Source organism: Diadema antillarum, unplaced genomic scaffold (genome assembly GCF_040938485.1).
Source record: "Diadema antillarum isolate AM-2024a unplaced genomic scaffold, OU_Dant_1.0 seq00000107_RagTag, whole genome shotgun sequence".
Taxonomy (NCBI): domain Eukaryota; kingdom Metazoa; phylum Echinodermata; class Echinoidea; order Diadematoida; family Diadematidae; genus Diadema; species Diadema antillarum.
This window is the reverse complement of record NW_027271193.1, coordinates 249702-273877: the sequence shown is the minus strand read 5'-3', so window position 1 is coordinate 273877 and position 24176 is coordinate 249702. Positions and strand designations below refer to the sequence as shown.

Here is a 24176-nt window from a genome sequence, read left to right as displayed (position 1 = left end):
TAAATACTTGTTATTAGGTGTGTCCTCATGATCAAGCAGATTTATGTTCTTAAATACATGTATATGGTCACACATAATCCGAAACTGGTTTCAAGCTGGTAGATGACTGCTGATAACATATGCCTAATGGATGCCTAGTTGTCAGTGGTTGCAAAAGGTTTTGTAAGAGTCAGCACTGTAGTGACTCTAGTGACTGTAGCTGCAGAAGCATTTTGATCAACTTCTATCTCATGAATCAGATTATCAGTAGTCTGGTACCAGTTTTTGCTGATGTAAACCATATATTTAGGGAGGAAATGCAGGTAAATGAGTTACACATATTACATGTTAACTCGAAGTGACAACCACCAAGATCTCAATGCCACTGATCAGATGTGCAATCATATATACATCAGATATAATTGTGCAATTAAATGTAAATGGAATTGTGTGCTTATTACCCGTGATCAAAAAGTTGCATTAATCCTAATATGGCATCTTATAAAATGTGCTAACAAAACATCACTTTGTTTGTAATGTACGACACTATGAGCTACACATATACGCTTCTCCTTTACTATTTTTGTCAGGGAAATACATGCGCATGCACTCTAGATAGACATTGTCAAAAATATCTACATACTGACATAGGATGTATGCTCCTCACTATACATGACTCTATTATCACTTTTTAATGCAATACTGTGATCAATCTTCTTTGACTGATACTTTCTCATTATTCAGCATATTGATTGAGCAACAATTATTTGTGTACCTGTCAGGAACTGTTGCAGAAATGTTGATCCGTGATCTTTTCATGTGGAGAAGCTCTAGGATTTCTTCAACCATATGGTCTGTTGCAGTAGCTGTAATCAGCATCCATGGACACATCAAGATACTGCGCAACCTCTCTACTCTCAGATAGTCTGGTCTGAAGCTTTTTCCCCTTGATTTAGTTAGAATCATAAAAACAAAATATCATGAATTAATTATCTATATATATAAAAGCTTTAAGACCTGTTGTATTACCTGAGTAAATAAATGTACATGTACATACTCTTTAACCAAATCAAGTAGATAGATTGGTAAGCAGGATCATCACCAGCTTTAATCAAGGGGAGTGGGATGGGGAGGGTGTGCGTTTTGACGGTTTGGCGCCACGTTTTTAAAAATGGGGGAGGGGCAGTTCATTTCTGGTTCCACTTCGGGGTTTCACCAGCTAACAAGCAAAAAAAAAAAAAAAGGGGGGGGGGGCCTTCAGTGCAACTTCTGCTGCCACTTTAGGGTTTCATCAGCTGACAAGGGGAGGGTCTGGGAGGGGTTGTTTTCCCTTTTCCCTCTTGAGACCATGGAATTTTTTTTTTTTTTTGCATGTGAAATATGTTTGCATGTTTGATAAGTATAAACTTTTCAATGGGTCTGAAGGTGTCAATCACTCCTCCCCCCCCCCCCCCAGTGATTCTATGTAATACTAGTAGACTACAAATTAATTTTGAATAATGTAACTAGTGTAATATGAAAGGTATTCCACTCATAGGCATGCTGGGGGGGGGGGGTGGGGGTGATTGGCACTCCAAGAATATCTCTTTATTGCCATTGTTTGCCCTGTTTATTGCTCTTGTAATAATGGTTGACAGACACGAGCATCAGTTAGCCAAGGATCATCTACCTGGGTAATGCAGGAAATGGGGAAACAGTTGTTTTGATATGGGGGCATATACATGAACATGAAAGCGTATGTGAACTTGTCTTGCTTTGCTTGCAGTCAGTATCTGATAATTTTATCTGTGAATTTCATATACTCGGTAGGTCTGAAATTAAGAGGACTTTATCTCACCACTTGGAAAGGCAGTGTACTTCATCCACTGCCACAAGAGAGATGTTCTGGCGATGTTTCTTGAGCCACTCCCACCATACGCCAGAAGTAATGGTCTCCGGTGAAGCAAAAATCAACTGGAAATGTGCCTTGTTCATACCTGAGAATATTTTAGACAGAGAAAGTTTAACAGAGAGTTTAACTGAGTGGTCTAAATAGACAGTTTCAATAATATCTATCAAAGATTCTTTCTATTTTCATAGCTTTTATTCATACATCAGCATCATTTTGAAATGTGAAACAAAAAGTGTAGAATCGATGTGTTGCAAATAAGTTTATTATGAAGCCATATCTTCTCACTTGAAATTATGTGTATGACTTGATTGGGAACCATATAGCTTCTTCTTCTGTGCAGCTCTTTTCCTGTAGAAAGCCAATATTGATCTACAAGTCATCTGTGAATTTCAGCTATTTTTTACCATTGTGTAAGTCTGGCATGTGATGTTTCACCTCAGGGCCCCTTGTTTCCCATCAAAGTGTGTATTCTGCATGAAAAGTCTATTTCTTATTTATTTATGAAAAGATGAGATTTTATACTGCTTCAGACCATCAAATTTCTATGCAGGATGCTGTTGTTGTTATAAGCAGACTTTTCACCTTCAGTGTCAGCTCCAGTCATCTCCCTTGCAGGCAAAAGAGCTACTGCACACACCCCCTCCTCTCGCCACTTCATGACTTGATTGATGATCAAACTCTTCAGCGGAGTAATAACTATTGTTATGTGGCGCTTTTTGGGATGTATCTATTGAAAAGGACAGAAATGTACATTTGTAGATGTGAATATATAGACAGCTGTATTCTACATATAACTTCGAGCTATACGAAGTTTTCATTTGTACATTAGAAGAATTGTATTTTGCTACAAAGACGATAAAGTCTGAATAAATTATGAGAAGTTAGTGTGCCTCCTGAAGTGTTTCTGCATTGATAATTTTAAATTCAGTCTTCCATGTCTATTTCTTCATATTATTCATAGTGTATGATCTTGCCTCAATCTGTCATAAAGTGTAGTTGATGCATACTCAATTTCTGTATGGGGCCTAACATGACATATCAATTCTGAAAATAAAAACTTAGCTGATTATCATAAATAACAATTTATTGATCAAAATATAGGGCCTACATATCTCACTATCCTACAAATAGAACTAGATTAAAAGGATTAACAGAATTTTGTTGAATAGTTAAACTTGTCAAATTGTTGTAAGATGATAAATGTCTAATCAGTAGGCCTATTGCTATGAAAGATAAATTGTAGACCCCATTCACACATTTTTATTCTTTTGATGCTGTCTTGCTTGATCCGGCAATGGCTTTTTTAAGCCTTTCTATTCGTGTTCAATCAATAATCATTTTTCTTTATCTCATAACCATGCTTGCTTTAATTGATCGATATTTTAATATTATTAATATGTCATCAGAACCTGCCTTGCTTGATAAATTATATAAGATTACGATAATGATATAATGATTATCATTATCATGATTTGAAATATCTAATCATTACTAGTACCCTGTATGGCTTCAGTTTGCTACTTTCACTGTACTTATTGATGCCATTGCATATTATACTCACTTTATCCAAGATTTGGTGATGGAAACCAAAACAAACGCTCTTGCCAAACCCAGTTGGCAATATCATTAAGGTGTCCTTCTGTTTCACTGTGCTTTCCATTATTTCTACCTGCTCCTCTTTAAACTTAATTCCAGCCTCCTCCTCTAATTCCTTGATAGCATCTTTGAACTCCATGATGATGATACTGATAGCTATGAATGGTCCGAGAACTACGAGCAACATTGTACATGTACATATATGGCAGATGACGTAAACATGAATATTCATTTGCGCATGCCCAGATCAATTTACTTACGTGATATTTTCAAAATGGCGAGCGGCAGTGTCGATAGTGTCAAGTGGGGTTCCAGCAAAGATGATGGCGATTTCTCTTGTTTTCGGAGGTAATGGTGAGTAATACATAGTCGGCTATAATATTCAACATTATGGTATTACAACATGTGGCTTTTTGTTGCGAATCCATGTGTCGTTTTGAACGGTGAGTTTGTGACAGAATTGTATGCGTCGCAGTACTTCCTAAAAATCGCATGGGATGCTTCGGGGCGCTGTTACTGTGTTACAGCGCCCCGCGACGGGGTTATGTGGGCCCTAAATTGAATGTTGAACGTATGAATTGGTATCAACAGGTCTTCTGAGAGTCTCACAAGCAGACCTTACTTCTAACAAGACCTTGCCAGCCTCATGAAGGTTCTCTAGTCTCTTCTCTAGGAGATGAATGCCTGTGTCTGTCTCGGAGCGGAACACATGCTGAAGCTCGTCCCGAGTGACTTTTGCATAGTAAGATGGTGTTGTTATGGGAATACCTTCCTAAAGAAGAAAATGAGATATAGACACAGATAGAGTGTAAGTGCAGGCCATAAGATAAAATGCACAATGAAGCACATACAATGAAAAGATATGAAAAATATAGATTTTCATCTATACCTGCCTGTACTGCAAAATCATCTTATAGATTACATCTTGTGCTGAAAGGACAGACATAAATCAAATAACATGACGATGCACACTTCATAAATGTTCTATCTATATTGATGTTACATGTACCTCCTAACTATGCAGCTGAACAGGTAGGAACAAATTGGAGTAAAATTTGAAAAAAAAGCCAAAAGTTTATCTGTCTACAACATCTTTAACAAGTGGCCATAAATATTTGAATTAAACATTTGACAAATCTTCTTCTCTTATCAAATAGTAGGAATATTTCCATTAGATAGGAACAGATAGGTGGTGTGGCATTATTACAATGGAGTGAAAGAAATCAAAACTTTATATGACAGCAAATTGGTGCTGAAAGAGATTGCATACATCCAGGGCTCTGTTGAGGGCAGCACACATCGCCCAGTATCCGCTGTGGTTCTCATCCTTGTATCGGACCAGGTACCGCTTGTCATTGCTCTCGCTCCAGAAGGAAAAGTTGAGTGTGTCCAAGACGAATATCCTGAAGAATGGACATACGAATATCAAAGGAACAGTAAACATTGCATCACAGCACACTTGAGAAATGTGTGGCAGTAGATGCACTGTAGAGCATCACTGTGCAGTAACATTAGCTTTCTTGCATAAGATTTCTGTGAAATAAACACAGATGAAACAAATTTCACATTTCTACCCCCCCCCCCCACACACACACACACACACACAAAAAAATCTCTCCCACTTTGAATTCTTTTCTTTGGCTCTAATGCATATTGACTTTATCTGGGTAAAGGCAGTGTGTATGGTTGCATACTACACTTTGCAGGGGAACACAAACCAGTATTACTGTATCATTGATGGGGCTCAACTATTCACTTGGAACCACTTAGGCCTACTGTAAATACAAAAACATTCATGGTACATTCATTTTTGCACTACTTTTGGCAAGTGCAAATTCTAAAACCTGCAAAATATATCTTCACATTATTTTTAATGCACATTTTGAACCTGAAGATGCACACACATCAGTACGCTGTTGCACAGTTAAATAGTGTATTGATTATCACATTTGGAAATGTTTTATCAAATTCTGTCTGTCAGTAAATTGGTAGGAAAAATATGAGAAGCTAATAGTACAGTGAAAATTTAAGAACCCACAACTGTTTTTGAGCCACTCAGCACAAAAATTTAAATACGCGAAAATAATGATATTTACAGTACTTTACCAGTCGACTGTCTCTGCTGTCATTTTCTTTGGGTGAAGGGCATGCTCCTTCCATGCTTTGATACTGTACTCCTTCTTTTTCAGACTCTCATATATCTACATCCACACAAACAAACAAACAAACAAACAAACAAACAAACAAACAGGAGAACACACAAAGTGATTAAGTATTGCATAGGGACCTGAAAACACATAATGCTTTGAAAATAAGTCAATATAGTCAATATAATGCACAGTCTTTTCAAGCACTCAACTAAAAAGTAGATAGAATTAGGGTAAGATCAGTTTAGTGTAATTTTCAAAGTTATGTTGGAGGGGGGGGGGGGGGGGGAGTGACAACTGGTGATATATATATATCTAGATTTCACTGGATCCTGCCAGGATTAAAGAAAACAAAATATGGATTTAAATTCAAATCAAAATGCAATGCTGAATAACATGTTTACTTTGCACAATGTTGCTTGGCATTACAATCACATCTAAAATCCACAAATGATCAAAGATTATATCAAATAAAAACCTCTTTGGCAGAGACAAGCTGTGAATGAATGAATGAGTGCTCACCAACTTGGCCACTTTTTTGGCAGCAGCATCATGGACAGTGACATCCTCTGCATTCTTGGCAATGAACTCACCAGACTCTCTCGGTGACAAGGAGTTGGACATTGTACATGCGCTGTCAAAAGCAAAGTCATATTTGAGAATGACAGACATTTATGTAAATTACATTAGGCTTGAACTTTCCTCTTCATTTCAATAATTGGAAAAGGAATAATTAGGCAAAACACACACACACACGCATACACACACACACACACACACACACACAAAACATGTTTAGCATCCTGCATAGCTGCGGAAAAAAGAGGAAGGAGGAGACCCCCTTATTTTTTCGATATGGCTTCTTTTTTTTTTAATGGGACCCACTCACCTTTCCCCGAAAAAAAAAAATACAAATTTTGAGGAATAGGTCATATTTTTCTTTGTTCTTTGAGTTTTTGTCCCCCCAATTGAAATACAAAGATCAAGCAGGCAACCTCGAATAAGAAAGCAGTTGGGGCATAGGGACGCTAGACATGTTATTGTTTTTGTTTTTACTTCTTACAACTGTCGACATAAATGAAATCAATAACAATGACTACAACAAAAATGTTCTAAAATAACAATAACCGTAAAACGGGGTGAAAAGGGACGGCGAGGTGAATAGGGACAAAACCGAGAAAAGTTTTTTGAATGTCCATGTTTCAAATTTGCTTGAACTCTTTCTCTTATTTTTATCACAGGATGGAAGGACTATCCAACAGTGTCCAGAAAGTGGTCCTCCTGATGTGAAAAAATTTTTCAAGGGTACTGGAGGTCCAAATAAAAAGTTTTCAAAAAATCACAAAAAAATCAGGGCGGTCAAAACTTTTCTGCTCCTGTGGCCATTGATTAATGAAATTTGCTAAAAAAGGTTCATGAATCTAGCCTATTAGGTCCTACAACACACCTTTAAATTTGAAATGATTATTTCAACAGGAATTTGTGACAGCACATTTTTTCTTCTCTTGAGCAAAAAATCAGTTAGACTGGGGTGAATAGGGACACCATGGTGTCGTTTGATTGGCCCTTTAAATTTTCTGTATGATTAACTATTATAATGTCATAAATTACTCTGAAATGTTTGTTGTGTCCGGCTATTTCCAAAAGTGTGAATTTTCATTCTAAATCTCTTGACAAGAGAGCAATAAGATCTTTGGATATGTGGCTTCACTTTTGTATACATAGATGAGAGTGAACTTTGCTGTCTTAACCCTAACTTGGGGAGGAAGGGTCTGGGAACCCCTGCCCCACCCACCCTCTTGGGAATTTTTTTCACTGCCTAAGACAGGCTAGGACTTTTCCACTTGTATTTCATGACCCTTTTCTCTGTCTTCTGCATGTTTTAATGCCAATAACACATCTGTTTGGGTCAGACCCATACTATAGGTGCCAGCTTATAATTGCTGTAAGAACTCCCAAAATGTCCCCGACATCATAAGAGTCAAGTTACACTGAATTTAGAGTGTATGAATAAGATTGTACATCATGATTTGCCACTTGAAGAAGAAGTGAGTTAATATTTGAGTGCAATTCAATGGATTAGTAAAGATTTGACTTACTTTTCAATCTTAACCTTTGACCTGATGGGTCGTATTTTTTTATATCAGCTCATTTTGTTGGGCTGTTGAAATTTTTGTTAAAGATTGATTTAACAATGGAATAGATTGCTCTTAAATGTTTGTATATCATTTTTAAACTCTGTAGTTGTTCCCTTAATCCAATTCATTGGATGGATATTAAAAAAAATGCCTCCAAACAGCTTTTTTTGGATCAAAATTAGTGTTGTCCCTGTTGACCCCAAATTTGGGGTCAATAGGGACAGCATCATTTTATCAAAAAACATACTTTTCCCCCAAATATTTATTTTCTTTCACAATACCAAATTAAAGGTATTTTAGGTGGACATAAAATCCCCACATAAGATTGAGTCTCTGGGCTGCATGAAAAAAAATACAATCATAAGAACTTTAAATTTGTCCCTATTCACCCCGTTTTACGGAACTAGGTCTAGAAGTTGAACTACGAAACCACAATTATCATAAATGGTATGATGCTTAAAAGTCATATTACTCACTTTTATACCCATGTCATCATGGTCATGTGGATTCAGTAATGGCACTGCAAAAATGGCATCAATTGTCATAGCCCGACCAGACGCTGTCGACTGGGCTGTGTATAGTTACAATTGTCATTGCTCATCAAACTCAGAAAAAGAGTATTTTGCATTTCCAACATATATAAAAAGTCGGATGAACTACAATGGTTGCGGCTGGTATATGCGTGTACTACAATGTATCTATCCACTGCACTTCATGACTTTGTCGTAGGGAACCTCACTGCAATCATACTGGCACTTACTGGTCTCTAGACCTAGCCCCGGAGACCGCGCCGCCAGGCGCGGTCCTGGCGGCTTCCCCGCAGTTTTGCTTATGTTATAGTTCAAGTATTCTGTGCGCTTGTGCAAGTGATTGTGAATTCTGTGAACATCGGTGAGCTGCTTATAAGACATCATTTTGTGCATCACAAGCAATGAAATGCATCAAACAGTCGCCGATGATAGTCATTTAGGTTTCATCGACCCATGTAAGTATTCCTAGTAGTTTCTGTTGAAAAATTAAGGAAATATAGCGCCGCAAAGGCACCCGTTTGTTCAACATGAAGATCTTTTATGGGAGCACGGCGCAGCCGCCACACTGCGTGTGGCGGCTGTCGCAGTTACTCTAGACCTAGCTAGTCTATGTAAGACTAGATTCTAGTGGTCTACTACATAACAAATGTCCCCTTTTTTTCACAGTTATGAAAAGACCCCAAAATAACCACAAAAGTGATCGATACATACCTTTCCTGCAAAACACTTTCTAACTTGCCAGATGTCGATGTTGGCCTTTTTCATACGCTGACACGTGTCGCTGTGTTTTCCAAAGCAAGCTACCAGCTCTCAGCAACGCGCGTCTAGCTTCTTCGAGACCCTGCCTTCATGATTATGGAGCCGGGCAACTCTGGCAGACCAAGGAGGTGGAGTCCGTACACTCAAGCGCTCCAGTAACTCGCTCACTCACATGTGCGAGTTTCGTCAGTTATTACGTAGCTATGGAACGCAATTGGCAATAACTCATATAATTTATATTCACAATTATGGCACACAATTTGAATGTAATCAGTAGACCTATGCAAAGTATTCATACAAATAACCAATGCTGAAATGTGGCTGATATGCTATCAAATCCATCAAAGTGGGCCTGACCAGCAGAAAACTGACTTGAAGTGCACCTCTGAGCTCACTGCAGTGTATGTTTGGTATTTTGTATTATGAAAGTATCACATGCGGCTTACCATAGCATATAATCAATCTGGCGTCGAAGAAGCAAGTCGTACATCCACCACGTCGGTAAATTGCATGAAAATTGCGTCAGGTTAAATTACATACAGAACAGGAAAGGTGAGTTACTTTCTTACCTTTGAGATGCCTCATGCATGATATTGACACCTCATTCTTATGAATAAGCAGCAAGACATATGACATAGGCTACTCGTGTTAGAACTTGTAGATTATAGCAAAAATAATCCTATTGAGTTTGAGTATTTATCAGCTGATTATTTATGAATATTGATTATGGCTGTCGCATGGATTAGTCTGGGTGTGTGTGTTAACCCCGTCGCGGGGCGCTGTAACACGTATTTGTCCGTATGGGGTCGCTGCTGCGGTTACAATTTGTAGGTGTGTGTGTGTGACTGTGAGTGTGAGTGCTTACCTGGCCAAAGGCAATGCAATCCAATGAAATGATGAAGTCCCTATCTATTTTTATAGGATCATTCAACAGAAGGTCTCCTGTGAACATGTCAGGATAATGTCAAAAAATGAAGTCTAGGACACGGTGCCCGGTTGACCGATAAGTATGTCTACTAATTCTGCAAAAAACTTCTCATTTATCAAAATTATAGTAATGACATTTGCTGCTGGGTCAGTTTGCCTTTCTTTAAAGAAGCAAAAAACTGACCCAGCAAATGTCATTACTATAACTTAAGTGAGAAGTTTTTCGCGGAATTAGACATACTTGTTGGTCAAAGGACACGGATGCAGCTGCTCGACCCAACTGACTCCACATCGTCATTTTGAAAAGGCTGAAAACCTAGCCTTCTACACAAGTTCTATATCTTTTCTAAATTCTATGGTCAGAATCTACATGTTTTATGCTAGCTCTCTCCGGTGCTTGAACCCCAGCCATACTCTTTAAGGCCCGGTCCCACTGGCCGATGGACACGAAACGTGTGCAGAAAGGACACAGCAGACGAGCAAAATTTCGAGAGTGGCTCCATCCGCGTTCATCTGCTCCAGAAATTGACAAAATTGGCGAAAATTGGCGAAAACAGAACGGAAAAGAACGGACGTGGGTAGTATGTAGTGGGGATGTTAAACGGATGTTCATCGGAAGCCTATAGCCAGCAGTGGATGAAAGCGGATGGAAGTGGATGACAGCTCGGAATGGGTTACCGGGGATAATTGCGAAGCGGACGCATAGCGGAAAGAGCGGATGCAGAGCGGATGAAGCGGATGCATCACATACGCCTAACAGAAACAAATGCTTTGTCCGTTTTAAATACTTTATATACGAGATTCATACGCTTACATCCTTTCTATTTCCGTGCTATTAACGATGTGTAGACGTTCCATGTACCATATCTTTCCTCCCTCGTTCCGTTTTCAGCTACAGCGGAGATGAGTTGCGAGGATGCCCAGAGGATACAGCGGATGTTTAACGGATGATAACGGACATACAATGTTTGTTGCTCGTATATGTCGCGGATTTACATCGTACACGGCGGAAAGTTCATCCGTTCTAAAAGTTTTGAGCAGCTTAAAACTTTTTGCGCGGATGAAATCATAGTGGACGGATGCTCGATGGATAGAGCTTATGAAACATGTATGCGATGAGTATACACAGAGACTCCAACTCTCCCGTTTTCGATGGGAGATCTCCCGCCGAAAACCCATTTTTGCAAAATCTCCCGTTCTCCCGCTTGAGATTTAATTTCTCCCGCCCTGGCTCTTTGTCTCCCGTTGGAAAGGATTTCTTACTTATTTCTATCGTACTGTATGTTGAAAAAATAAACCTTAGATAGCGCCAGAGAGCATCTACAACCCTAGGAACTTTGCACGCATCAAGTTGGAGTCTCTGTACACAGTGGATGCGTAGCGTTTTCCAACGGATGGCAAGATTTTTTTTACGTTTTACATCCTCTTTGCATCCGTAAGTGCAGTGGGACCGGGCCTTAACACTCGTAGTCTTGGCTAACTGCGACCAGCCCCAACGCTAACGCGTTGGGCCCACACAGTATAACTATAACTGTGTACCTGGTGTACAAGGGGCACCCGGGGTTAAGTCTTGGCCTGATCCTCACACTATCAGTGCATCTATAGAACACCTTCTGCCTACCTTGCATGCTTTAAAGATAGTTGGGGCAGGGTGACCATGCATACCATCTCTGATTAGCCTGAAGCATGACTGCCAAACTTGATCAGGCACAAACATGTTTATTCACTTCAAGGGGTACTTGATCTCCCTACTGTGGATGGGAGTGTCCTCACTCCTCACTGGCCTATGTACATGTACATGTACATGCACTTCAAGTCTCTTGATGAAATGACCTTCAGAAATTCCTACTGAAAACCTTGAGGAACGCCTCAGCCTAGACCACTCACTCGAAGTTTGAGTGCTCTACCTTATTTCATGCAGTTAGCTCTGCTCCCCATCTATCTCTGCTCGGAAGCTCACTCTGGCTAAATTCAACCTGCCCAAACTGGATGAACTCATCACCCAGCCCGTGCCATACCTCGACTGGAAAGGTCTCATTATTAGTGACATTACTTAAGAATGGCATCACAACAGTGACACGTACATAAGGACCTCACAGAAACTATCCCTCTCAAACCAGCTCCCGTATACACTTTGGATGCATTGGACCCATTTGCGAAGCAACCTGAAATTACTCTACCCCTGAAACCCACTGTCCCATATCATTCATCAGGCCTTGACAGCAAGAGCCCAGCTCCTGACATCCACTTACCTGCTTCAGCAAGACTCCATAAGATCAAGACTGGAGTGGACCCACATGCCTACTCTGCAAAGAGGATGATGAGACTGTAGTCCAGTTTGTTGCCACCTGCCGCTCCACCTCAAACCTCAGGAATTCGTCAAGAGTTCGTATGAACAGAACAGGAAGTGCCTGCTGGACCACCGCTCATGTACCAATGATTACTGCACCCAAAACACATTTCAGTCAACTTTTGCCACTCTTTCAGCTTATGAGCCCAGCCTCCTCTGATCTGTCAATGATGACATCCTGATGTACTCCCTCCATTCTATCTTTAAATTCAACATGATTTGCTTGAATTTCAATTTCTCCAACTCTGCTCTTTGAAATACAGTAAACCTCGCATGAGTCGAAGCTCTCGGGACTGAAAAAAAATGCGTCGACTTAAGTGAACTTCGACTCTCACGAGAGTCGATTTTTTTTTTTGACTCACAGTTATGTACATGTATATAGTACATTTGCATGCATGCATGTGTGCTTGTGTGTGTGTGTGTGCGTGCGTGTGTTTGCATTCAAATTTGTCTATTCTTTAAGATAATGTTCTTATTTTGTTCTAAATTGAACATGGAATTTGTATCAATACTAGTAGTTAAACGTAGTTCTGAGAATGTCTGCGCTAATGTGGCAATGTGCATGTGCTATATGTCTATGGTGCAACATAGGTAGCCATTGTTGGCAGACATTCTCTCAGCTGCGTGCTTTCATCTCTGTCAACCCTGAGACAAAACACTCTCCCAGGCCCATCCCACCTCCATTGAACAAAACTATACAGCCAGCCGGGCACGCACAAACAAGCTCTGCCCACAATTGGCCTGTCACTAAAATAATAAAGCAGCTATTGGCTTGACCAAGGAGTTCTGGCTTGACATGGATAAAGTATGGATGTGCTGTGTGTATGGATAAAGTATGGATCAATGTGCTGTGGTTATACATGTATACATGTGTATGTATTCGACATGCGTGCGGAGCGGTACGGTGTAAGATATTGAGTGTGCATGCTTACCTGCAGCAGGTCACATCAGGGATGGGGTTCTGTGACATGCCGATTTTTTTGTTCTCCTCTAATGTAATGAGAATGCCAGACAAATCTTCTGTGGCTCAAGTGATGTAAACTATGTGTATTTTGTACAAAAGGGACCGAATGTTTTACTTCGACACAGCCGAAATTCGACTTTCGTACTTCGGCTTATCCACATATTTCTTAGAGAAAATACATAGGGAAAAATCGGGACTTTTTATTTTGCTTCGAGTTAAGTGATTTTCGACTCACTCGACGTCGACTTATCCGAAGTTTACTGTATTAGCTGTTTACATTGTAGGAAGGTCTCTGATCCTGACTGATGTCTTACAACATGTGAATCTCATTGACCAATTTCCGGCATAAACAGAGGGAGGAAAATAAGAACAACAAGAAGAAGATGCGATGTGATAGGGCGTACAGGCCCGAGCATACTATGAAATGGTTCAGGGATATATGGATCTAAATACAATTTGTATATACTGTCTGCATGGATCCTAGAGTATGTTTGTGTGTGTACAGCGACTTGTTTACATATCAATAGTCTTTCTCTAGTTTTAAGATCATTATTATGAAAACATTTTATGAAGAAAAGTTGCAAACATTAATGGACATGTTAATGGACATTAAAGAACTAAAACAGAAAGTGGACTTAAATTTATGGAATTTGATACCATCAACACATCTGCACATCAACTGTCTTTCTGTCCCCTGCCCTTTCAGAAAGTGTAACCCCAATACTCCCTTTCAATAATTGGATTTTCTGCATTTGAAAATTTACCCTCTACGTTTATCATGAAGTCAAGACTAGAAATAGTAATTGTTTTGCTTCAAATTTTCCAGATACAATGTACTTTAGGTTAGCAGAAGCAAATTTGTTATCATCAAGTCAAATATTTGAAGCATTGCCTGTAATTTCAGTGAGCATTCCATGATCGCTCTTTTCAGAATATGTTATAAAAAGAGTCAGATCATTCTATTTCATACTCTCAAACAGGTAAAATGGCGACCAAGCTGGTGCAATGGCTTACTGTCTTCGTTCTCCTGGCGAGTTCATGGAGTGCCATCGTCTTCAATCTTTTGCCCATGAAAGTAGATGAGAGGTTACGAGAGGTTGTGTGGCCTGTAAGTATTATTCATACTGCAATTGCCCATAAATAACTCCAGTACACAGTATTCGTCATCTCCCTATAAAACACAACCTGGAATTATGATAACATAGCTGTTTGAGCTGCAGTTTTGTCTATGGAAGTGATTAAACTGACTGGTACTCCAAAACAAGTAATACTGCAATGAGTAGAAGAAAAACAGACTAAAATATATTGACCTGCAGCTCGCATATCAGGTAACAAATTATAGGTAGTGGATGGTACATCATTCTACTTGTGCATGCAGCTTTGTACTGCTCTCTGTGTTATCTTTGATCGTTGTAATAAAATTCATTATCAAGCAATTTGTAGATGTGATTTGTTAGATTTCTGTGTCAATGAAAAATGAATTACCATAATATTTTGATGTGTGGAGTTTTGCAGGATTTTATAAATTTACATACAATTACATACTGCTCCATGTAATTGGTGTATTCTACGTATTTCCCTCATTTTAAAGTCCTTTTTTTCATGTGCTGTCATTTCTTTCAGTTTCCTGTCTATTTGCTGGTTGCCTTTGGGGTAAGTGATATAGATGTATGATAAAAAAAAAAACATTGACGACATGATTTTGTATTCCATTACTTAATTGAATTTATACTTAAGTCTGTACATTGTCTGTGTCACCTCTGGCACGCATTCAGTTTAAAGCTTCTTTTTATTTTGTGTTAATTTCCATGTAAAGTTATGATGTTCTTTGCAAAGTTTACCTTGGGGGAGAAGTGTAGTCATGATAATATGATGTGTGTTATGTACAAAGCATGACATTCATGCAACCTGTATTGAATGATTAGATCTGTAATGGATGAAAAACAGAAACCTTTCAGTGGTAATCTTTATTGAATTTATGAATTTCCTTTGTAGATAATTTTGTTTAATAATCAGAATCATATAAACGAAGCATCTTTATTGACTAATGTAAAAATGATTTTTTTTTTGGTGTGTGTGTGTGTGCATATAGCACAACCAGAAACTAGCACAAAAATAAAAGCACAGAAATATTTTTGCTGACTATATGTACCACTATCTTATGCAATGTCTTGATTCTGAGGAATTAAACAAAACAAAATTCTTCTTACTTGGCCAAGTGCGAAAAATTGCTTGCACGATAAGTATCCACATTTACAGTATAATATCAAATTCTCTCCATCTCATCTCACAGTGCTACTCTGTTGGGACCATTGGATATCGTGTTGCAACGTTTAATGACTGCCATGAAGCTGCAGATTCACTGAAGAAGGTGAGAAGCAATATTGGGTTTAGTAGGGAATAGAAAATTTAGCAAGTTATTTGACAAAATACTCAGGATAGGGTTATATTTTAGTTCTTGACATTTTGCTGCTGTACTGTCAGCACAATAACTGTGCAAACACCTTGACTCAAAACACAAACTTGTTCTCTCCGAGCTTTCTGTGCTTGCATGTATGGCATAAGTGTACATGCCACAATCTATTTTAACTCCTAATATAAGAATTTTGACAATTTGTATTTCATTCAAAATTCAAATATAAGATGACAAGACCATGTAGCAGGAACCTTGATTTCAGTTTTTATCCTTTGTCCATATCTTGTTAAGTGTATTCACTGATGTTTTTGTCAGAGGATCTCCAATGTATTAATTTTTGTCAAATTGTGCTTGAATATAATTGTAATGCTTATAAGGCAGTGGGTCTGCAACGCGAGTAATGACAGAAAGGCCATAAGAATCTGAAATGATAAATAGCATAAGTTGCTTTCAGATAAAGTTGATATGCTTTGAATTGTCGAAAGGACTTTGACTGTACTTGTGTGATAAATACAGAGGTACCTTGTTATTATGAGGTCAGATATTTTGCAGATCCAACTCTCTATATTCCTTTGTTTTTGTACCATGATATAGTGATGAGCCTGATAATAAGACAGTAATTATCATCAGAAGTATCAATCCCTCTTAGTAAACTGTTTTATATGTTTATATGTTATGTTTTATAAGTCTTATTGCTTTTATCCCATTTTACCTTCCTCTTTACAGGAAATTCTAGAAGCAAGGAAGGATCTGACCAGCAAAGGATTCAAGTTTTCATGACGAGGTCGCAGCAAGATATTCTTGAAATGTGCAGACATCTCATATTTTTCTACAAACAGTATAAATGTGGTAATACAATTATTGCATGGTTCTAAAGTGACCAAATGTATGATAAACTGTGCTCTGTGTAGTCCAGCCCATTAGACTTTTAATAGTTTTGGCAGCTAATGTAGGTTGGATGAAGAGAGAACTGTATATCCACCTGAAATTTTATTTTATTTTTTATTTTTTTCAGAGGGGAAATTGCCCTTTGCTGTAATGAATCTATCTTTCAATTTTGCAAATCACTGAATGTTTGATGAACATTTTACTACCGAGTTGAAATTCAGATTAGGAACAATATTTGTTGAGTTAAGAGAATACATATAAAAAATAGAGCAGTAGACATATACACTGTACCAGTAGAATTTCAATGCTGCTACTTTGATATCATATTTTTGTTTCAGCCATTTTTGAAGGATTAATGAAACTGTAAACCTCTTTGTATCTCGGTGGGATAGCAATAATCAATGTGATGAGTGATTATGTACATATCCCTTTCTAGTTAGATTGAACAGGGTAGTTATTGTTATGTTTCCAGGGGAGTTCTGCAGTAATACAGATGAGATTTCACATGATTGTTTGTGTAGAAGATATGGACTTAGTGGCTTTCCAGCTGATATCAAGTCACAAAGCAGCAATTTAAATGTGCTTTTAATCTGATGTCTGCATATTTCTTTCTCTCTTGAAAATTTGAACAAGGTAGTGAGGAGCTTAGATGTGAAAGCTTTATCCTGTTTCATCATTTCACTTATACTTGTAGTATTATGCAATAAAAAGTACTAATTCTTGATAGACAAATTGATATCCTCTGATGAGAACAATATTCTTTGTGACTTTATCCATGTGAACTGCATTCCCTTTTCCAGCTACCCCATGGTTATAGTTAAACAAATACAGATTATGCAATCTGTATATTATGTATAGGCAAAATCTACCTATTCACGTAACTGCATTACCAGACATTTGAAGTCATGACGAAGTGAAATCTGCATGAAAAAGAGGGTAGTGATGGCATAGAAGTTCTTCAAGTGTAGTTTGTTTGAGATGATGTAATTCTTGCCAAAGTTCATGTATTAGATTGTTATTGCATGTCTTCACTAACCACTGATATACAAAAAATGTATCAGCAACAACTAAAGAAGTAAATTCGATGAGGAGATCCAGGGCCACAGAATGGGGTGTAGGGAGGGTCATTTTGGCTCAAACCAAAATGAAAACAAAAAAATCATGAAGATTATTACAAAAGCACATCACAAGAATTTCTTAGGATCCCACTTTTGAGATTCTCCCCGTCGAAGTAGGAAGGAGGTATAGACCATTGACCCCTGACCCTACCCCGAGCTCTATACACTATGGGATTGATCTATGGCCCCTGTGCATGACATCACTGCCTCTCAACTCTCCTAACAGATAAGACCCCAATTGCTGTGACAATTGGTCATGCAGCTATGTGTACAACCCTTTGTAATACCAAGGGTAGTTATTATTTGCTATTATTGTAGTAGATTAACAATTACAAATAAGGGTGGAAGAGACAGTTCAATTTTCAATTTTAACTTCATTTCAAGAGTTAATTCAGTTGAGATCCGAGTGTAGGTTGACTGGAGATTCTTTAAGGTGATGATTTTGTTATAAAAAAGATATGAAATTTCTGCTCTTCTGATGCTTGATTTTACTCTGTGCCGCTTGCAGAGAAAATGGGGAATTCACTCTTAGTGATATTGGCTTTATTCTGAATGATTAAATTCGCAACCTCTTCTGTGAGAAGTGGCGTAATGAAATACATGTACATCAAAAGATACAGAAAATTGCCAGTTGGTAGCGATATGTGGGACTGGTATAGTCCCATCCTTTTTTGCTGAGATGATGTCAGTGATTTAACGAGAAAACTATATTCTCACGGCTTTGGTTTGCCCTGAGAACTCGCTCATCTCTGATTCAAAACTACATGTCTGTTAGTAGCATTGTGTGCTGGTTTTATTGTTCTCTTGTTTTAATTGTGTGCATTTTTAGTACATGTACGTGAAATATGTAAAATCTTAATGTTGGGAGTAGCGCAATAGAGGCATATCAAAAGATGCGGAAGATTGTGTGCCAGCGGAGTTATTGATATGTGGGACAAGTACAAATTGTATAATTTCAGTGAAATAATGTCAGTGATTTGATTTGGACATGAAATCCCGAAGGCTGTGGTTTGCCTCAAGAACTTGTCTCTCTCTCTTTTGGGGAATGGTGTCGGTGGTATTGTACGCTTCTTTTTAAATTATGATGTTTTGTTGTATTCTATAATTACATTTATTTGAAATATGCCAAACAAATTTCATTGACTGTCAAATCTCACTCATTAGTGCTAAGAGAAGAGGTAGTCTCACTGGTAATTATATTCTGATATGGTAAAGTGAAAATATAGTGTGATGGTATCTACTTAAAGAAACTTATGGTAAAATGTTTCCTTGGTACCAATGGGACAAAATCGTTTTATTTGGCAACTGACAAAACAAAATATGTGGTAAGTTATACAAAATGTTCTGTTCTGAAGGGCATAATTATACCAAGTTTCCATGGCAATTTGGTAGGATAATGGTGATAACATGGCACTAACGAGGGTTGTGATAGTGGCATTGTACGTGTACGTATACTGAGGTACCTTTTTAGAATTGTGATTTTATATGTGTGATTTGAAATACACTGCATTAAATGATTGGTATGCTGATTACTAATGTGAGGGAGTTCATTTCTGCTACATACAGAAGTATTTCAGATATTTTTACATTGAAATGTTTTATTTTTTCGTCATGATCTGAATTACAAATAGACAAAACACTACAGTAACAGTATTCAATATTTCATCTTCCAGTTTCAAGGATAATATTTCAACTTCAATTTCATGGTCATGAATGATGTGGTAGGACTGCATTGGTACATTTGTGTGTGTGTGCGTGTGTGTGTGTGTGTGTGTGTGTGCGTGTGTGTGTGTGCGTGCGTGTGTGTGTGTGTGTGTACTTCAGTTGCATTTGTGTGTAAATACCTTTGAGGACCATTCCAGCTATATGTGGACAAAAATACACCATAGACATCCCAGTTTACTTCATCACACTCGGTCTCGATGAAAGACGAGCAGCGGAAATTTCCATAGTAAATGCCCACAGATTACCACGTCGCAACAGATCAAATGATGCATCCCGAGGGTCATCTCAGCCCACGGGGTCCCAATCAGCTCCCAGCCCCATCATTGCCAAATTTCTCACCATTCCTGACCGAGATGCAGTGCTTAATGCTTTCGAGCAGTTACAGCGACAACGTGGAAGAGCCTCGACCACTCAATCTGGGCCACCTCAGTACCCCAGGATCTCGGTGAGGACAGATCTACCTCCTGCCCTTAAAATGCGTCGCAGTATTCTAGCAACAGAAGCCTACAAGCTTCGCAGGGATAGAGGTGTCTCCACCAAGATTGTCCTTCAGGAGGATAAAGTTGTTCTTAAATGGAAAGAGAAAGGCTCTACTAGATGGAATACCCATGAGGATTAAACTGCCTCTAAAGACGTAACCCTGCTGAACCTGAAAAAAAAAATGCATTTTCTCATGGTGTATCATTTGGTGCCAAGTTTGTTTGTTTTTTGAATTAGTCCTTCACTATTTCAGGTAAGGTTCTACACCTGACACATTTGAATATTCTTTAAGATTTCTCTACCTTGTCAAAAAATAAACAATAATGTGTTTAGTGTCAAGTTTTCAATGACATGTTCTTTCTTTGTTATCCTGACACTAAATAACAACACTGTGTATCCTGGGTGTTTATAGCCAGCCCAGGCCAAGTGGTGGCTGGAGATATTTTTTACATTTAACCTTGAATGCTTGTGTCAGATTTTGACATGTTTGCTAGTTTTTTTACTACCACACTGCTGTGTGACTTTTTGTACATGTGCATATGTGTCCTTCCGGTTTTAGTGTTTTGTGTGTATAGTTCCCATGGCAACACCCACTATAATCTCCATTCAAATACAAGTGTATCTGGTATTTCGTCAAATGACTTACTGTTATTGAACACTGTAGTTATTACCAATGTCTATGGATAAATTGAATGCAATCCCTTATTGCAATCTATGCAATTGTTATGTTGATCCGCTGGTATGGAATGAATCTTACTCCTCTTGTATCTTATGTTCTGCTAATATATTACCTTTCAATCATCTTGATGAACTAAATTTTCAATCTGTGTTAAATGATATGCATGGAAATAGTGCCAGCCAGAATAGATTGGACGGCCTACAATTTGACGTACTCTCAGCTGGTGATGCCCTACTACAAAATCAGGGTCTTGATCCCGATGCAAATTTTTTTCAAAATTGCTATGATTTACAATCCAAGTATTATGATATTGATGATTTTGTTAGTCATTTTAAGGATGCTAATGCTAGTCAAGCTTTTTTCTCTTCAATACATTTCAATTCTAGAAGTGTTCAGAAGAATTTTGATCAAATTTTAAACTTCATAAACTTGCTTAAACTTGACTTTGATGTTATTGGTTTATCTGAAACCTGGCTCAAAGATGCCGACAAACTGCCTAATATACCAGGTTACAACTCTGTGTGTTATAATAGACGTGGGAAATTAGGTGGCGGAGTTGGTTTGTACATAAAGGACTCTTACTCCTATTTTGAGAGACCTGATCTGGTTAGTGATGATGGTATGTGTGAATCTATTTTTATTGAGATTTGTCAATCAGTAGGAAAAAATATTGTGATAGGCACTATGTATAAGCCCCCAGGTATAAATACGCATAACTTTAATGTTACTTTTGATTCAAAGATCTCTCCGCTACTGAAAGAAAACAAATTAGTTTATATTATGGGTGATTTTAATATTGATTTATTAAAATATAGCACGGATAATGATGTAACTGATTTTGTTAACACACTTTTTAGTAACTATTGTCTCCCTCTTATAACGAGGCCTACACGCATTACCAATGCCACTACTACTCTGTTGGACAATATTATTACCAACCAGTTCAATAAGCCTATTCAAAGTGGACTGTTGTATTGTGATATTACTGATCATTTACCTGTCTTCCAGCTAACTGATCTAAATCAAATAAAAAGTGACAGACCAAGAAGTGATATTTATGTGAGAACTGTAAACAAAGACAGTATTGACGCTTTCAGGACTGAACTTGGTTCACACTGTTGGGATAATTTGTATACTATGGAAAATGTTAACGAAGCTTATGATTATTTTGAGTCTGTTCTGTCAGGGTTATATAATAAACACTTTCCCCTAAAGAAAAAAAGTCGGTGTGCAAGAAAGTTTAATCCCTGGATGACTGACAGTATTTTACGTTCTATCAAATATAAAAATTTGTTATATAAGAAATATATGCGTAAACCAAGCAACTTTAATGAATTAAAGTATAAACGTTTTAGAAATACTCTGAATGCTACAATAAGAAATGTGAAGAAACAATATTTTGAAAGGAAATTTGTTGCATATAGAAGTAATATTAAAGCAACTTGGAATCTTATAAATACACTTTTGAATAGAGGTGGTAAATGTGTTACTGATATGCAAATGAAATGTAATGGTGAATTAACTACTGACTCTCACAAAATTGCAAATGCTTTTAATTCATATTTTACTCAGGTTGGTCCAAATCTTGATAAGTTGATACCACAAAATAATTCTAACTTTATGAGTTATCTGGTGAACCCTTGTTTGAATACCATTTATTTTCATGCAACATTTGAAGCAGAAATATGTAGCATTGTCAACTCTTTTCGGAATAATACTGCCTCTGGAATTGATGATTTCAGTCCTCGTATAATCAAACATACAATAAAAGAAATCAGCAAACCGTTATGTCATATATTCAATTTATCTTTATCATCAGGAGTCTTTCCAGATAAATTGAAAATTGCTCGTGTAACCCCTGTGTTTAAAAATGGTGACAAATGTGAATTGTCAAATTACAGACCAATTTCAGTGCTTCCTTGTTTTTCGAAAATTTTGGAAAGGATTGTCTACAACCGTGCTGTTAAGTTTCTTGATCAAAATAATATTGTGGGTAGTTATCAGTACGGCTTTCGCAGCAACTATTCAACTTCCATGGCCCTAACTGACATTGCGAATAAGATTGTTGATACGTTTGAGGAAAATTCCTTTCTTATTGGTGTTTTTGTTGACTTGTCAAAGGCCTTTGACACAATTAATCATAATATTATGTTAGCTAAACTTAAGCACTATGGTTTTAGAGGTGTAGCATACAATTGGTTTAAAAGCTACCTCTCCAATCGATACCAATGTACAAAATATAACAGTTGTATATCAGACTTAAAGAAAATATTATGTGGAGTTCCACAAGGGTCTTTATTAGGACCACTGTTGTTTATATTATACATAAATGACATTGGAAATGTTTCTAATTCCGATACCTCATCGTACATATTATATGATGATGACACTAATATATTGTTCAGTGGTAAGGATCTTCCTTCTTTGCAAGATCAAGTAAATAGTAGCCTTTCAAAATTGTGTACATGGTTTCAGGCAAATCGATTATCTGTTAACCCCCGCAAATGTAACTTTATTGTTTTTAGTAATCGTAACAAATCATACGACACTGATTTTGTTAAAGTGGAATTGAATGATGTTCAAATTCCCAGGGTAGAGAAAACTAAATTTCTTGGTGTTATTTTAGATTCCAAATTAACATGGAAGCCTCATATACAAGAGACAGAGAAAAAAATATCAAAGAGCATTGGTATTATATCCAGACTAAGCTACATGTTACCTACTGATGTATTACGGATGTTATACTCCACTCTTGTTCTGCCCTATTTGTCTTATTGCAACATGGTGTGGGGAAGTACTTTTCAGTCCAGTCTAAAGAAATTGACTTCAAAGCAAAATAAAATAGTAAGAGTTATACATGGAGCAAACCCGAAATCTAAAGCAGGCCCGTTATACTCAAAACTAAAATTGCTTACTTTGAAAAATATCACCACCTATCAGCAATGTATTTTTGTATATCAGTGTGTCAACAAACTTATGCCTGACCATTTTGTTCAATTGTTTGATATCAATCAGAATGTGCATAAATACAATACACGCTCCTCGTCATTAATGCATTTGCCCAGACCCAGAACCATGTCTTACCAACATAATATTCGTTTTGTGGGCCCCAAGAAATGGAACAATTTATCTAAAGACATAAGAAATGCACCATCTCAAAATTGTTTTAAGATAAGACTCAAGAGAAAGTTGTATTCATCCATATAAGGTAGTCTATAGTGAGGGCTGCTAAATTTCTCTTGATTATACTAAAATGAAATACATGTACATGTATGTACAATGTTGCCTTGTTTGTTATAGTATTACAAGTGTGTGTTTTAGGTTCTCTTTACCTCTCCTTAATGTATTTTTTTCTTTCTTCTCTTTTCTTTTCTTTCTTTTTTTCCTTCTTCCTATCTGTTTTCCCTCCTGCATCCCTAGCTTTAGTCTCTTGTGTATCTGTACTTCGTCTTGTAAATATGTGTATTTTAAACAAAAATGTCTTTTTAGCTATGTTTCAATCAGATTCAACTACATTTTCAAATGTTAAAGGTGCACTCACTTCAAGCTGTGCTTACTGAGTTGTCACCTCCAGTTTGTCATTACTGAA

General features: G+C 37.5%; 2 protein-coding genes across 2 annotated transcripts in view; one reads left to right on the top strand and one right to left on the bottom strand.

Annotated features, from left to right (window-relative positions):
• The window catches only part of LOC139726982 (queuosine 5'-phosphate N-glycosylase/hydrolase-like), a 35886-nt gene extending 22599 nt beyond the window's left edge, over positions 1-13287 (bottom strand). Inside the window, exons 1-6 of the mRNA XM_071637966.1 lie at positions 13250-13287; positions 10553-10587; positions 6136-6218; positions 5573-5667; positions 4737-4869; positions 4089-4238 (exon numbers count right to left, since the gene is read on the bottom strand). Of these exons, the coding sequence (XP_071494067.1) occupies positions 4089-4238; positions 4737-4869; positions 5573-5667; positions 6136-6218; positions 10553-10587; positions 13250-13287 (534 nt within the window). The remainder of the gene's footprint in view (positions 1-4088; positions 4239-4736; positions 4870-5572; positions 5668-6135; positions 6219-10552; positions 10588-13249) is intronic.
• LOC139726973 (dolichol-phosphate mannosyltransferase subunit 3-like) lies at positions 9582-16547 on the top strand. The gene is made up of 5 exons (XM_071637959.1): positions 9582-9592; positions 14262-14389; positions 14905-14934; positions 15575-15652; positions 16424-16547. Exons 2-5 carry the CDS (start codon positions 14267-14269, stop codon positions 16475-16477), a joined length of 285 nt encoding a protein of 94 aa, XP_071494060.1. The 5' UTR covers positions 9582-9592; positions 14262-14266; the 3' UTR covers positions 16478-16547.
• The last annotated feature ends 7629 nt before the right edge of the window (positions 16548-24176 follow it).

Bases quoted from the DNA above. Each gene is read 5' to 3' on its own strand.
- LOC139726973 (XM_071637959.1), top strand. From the start codon at position 14,267: ATGGCGACCAAGCTGGTGCAATGGCTTACTGTCTTCGTTCTCCTGGCG. The intron at 14,935-15,574 runs GTAAGTGATATA...CTCATCTCACAG, and splicing joins ATTTGCTGGTTGCCTTTGGG to TGCTACTCTGTTGGGACCAT. The intron at 15,653-16,423 runs GTGAGAAGCAAT...TCCTCTTTACAG, and splicing joins CTGCAGATTCACTGAAGAAG to GAAATTCTAGAAGCAAGGAA.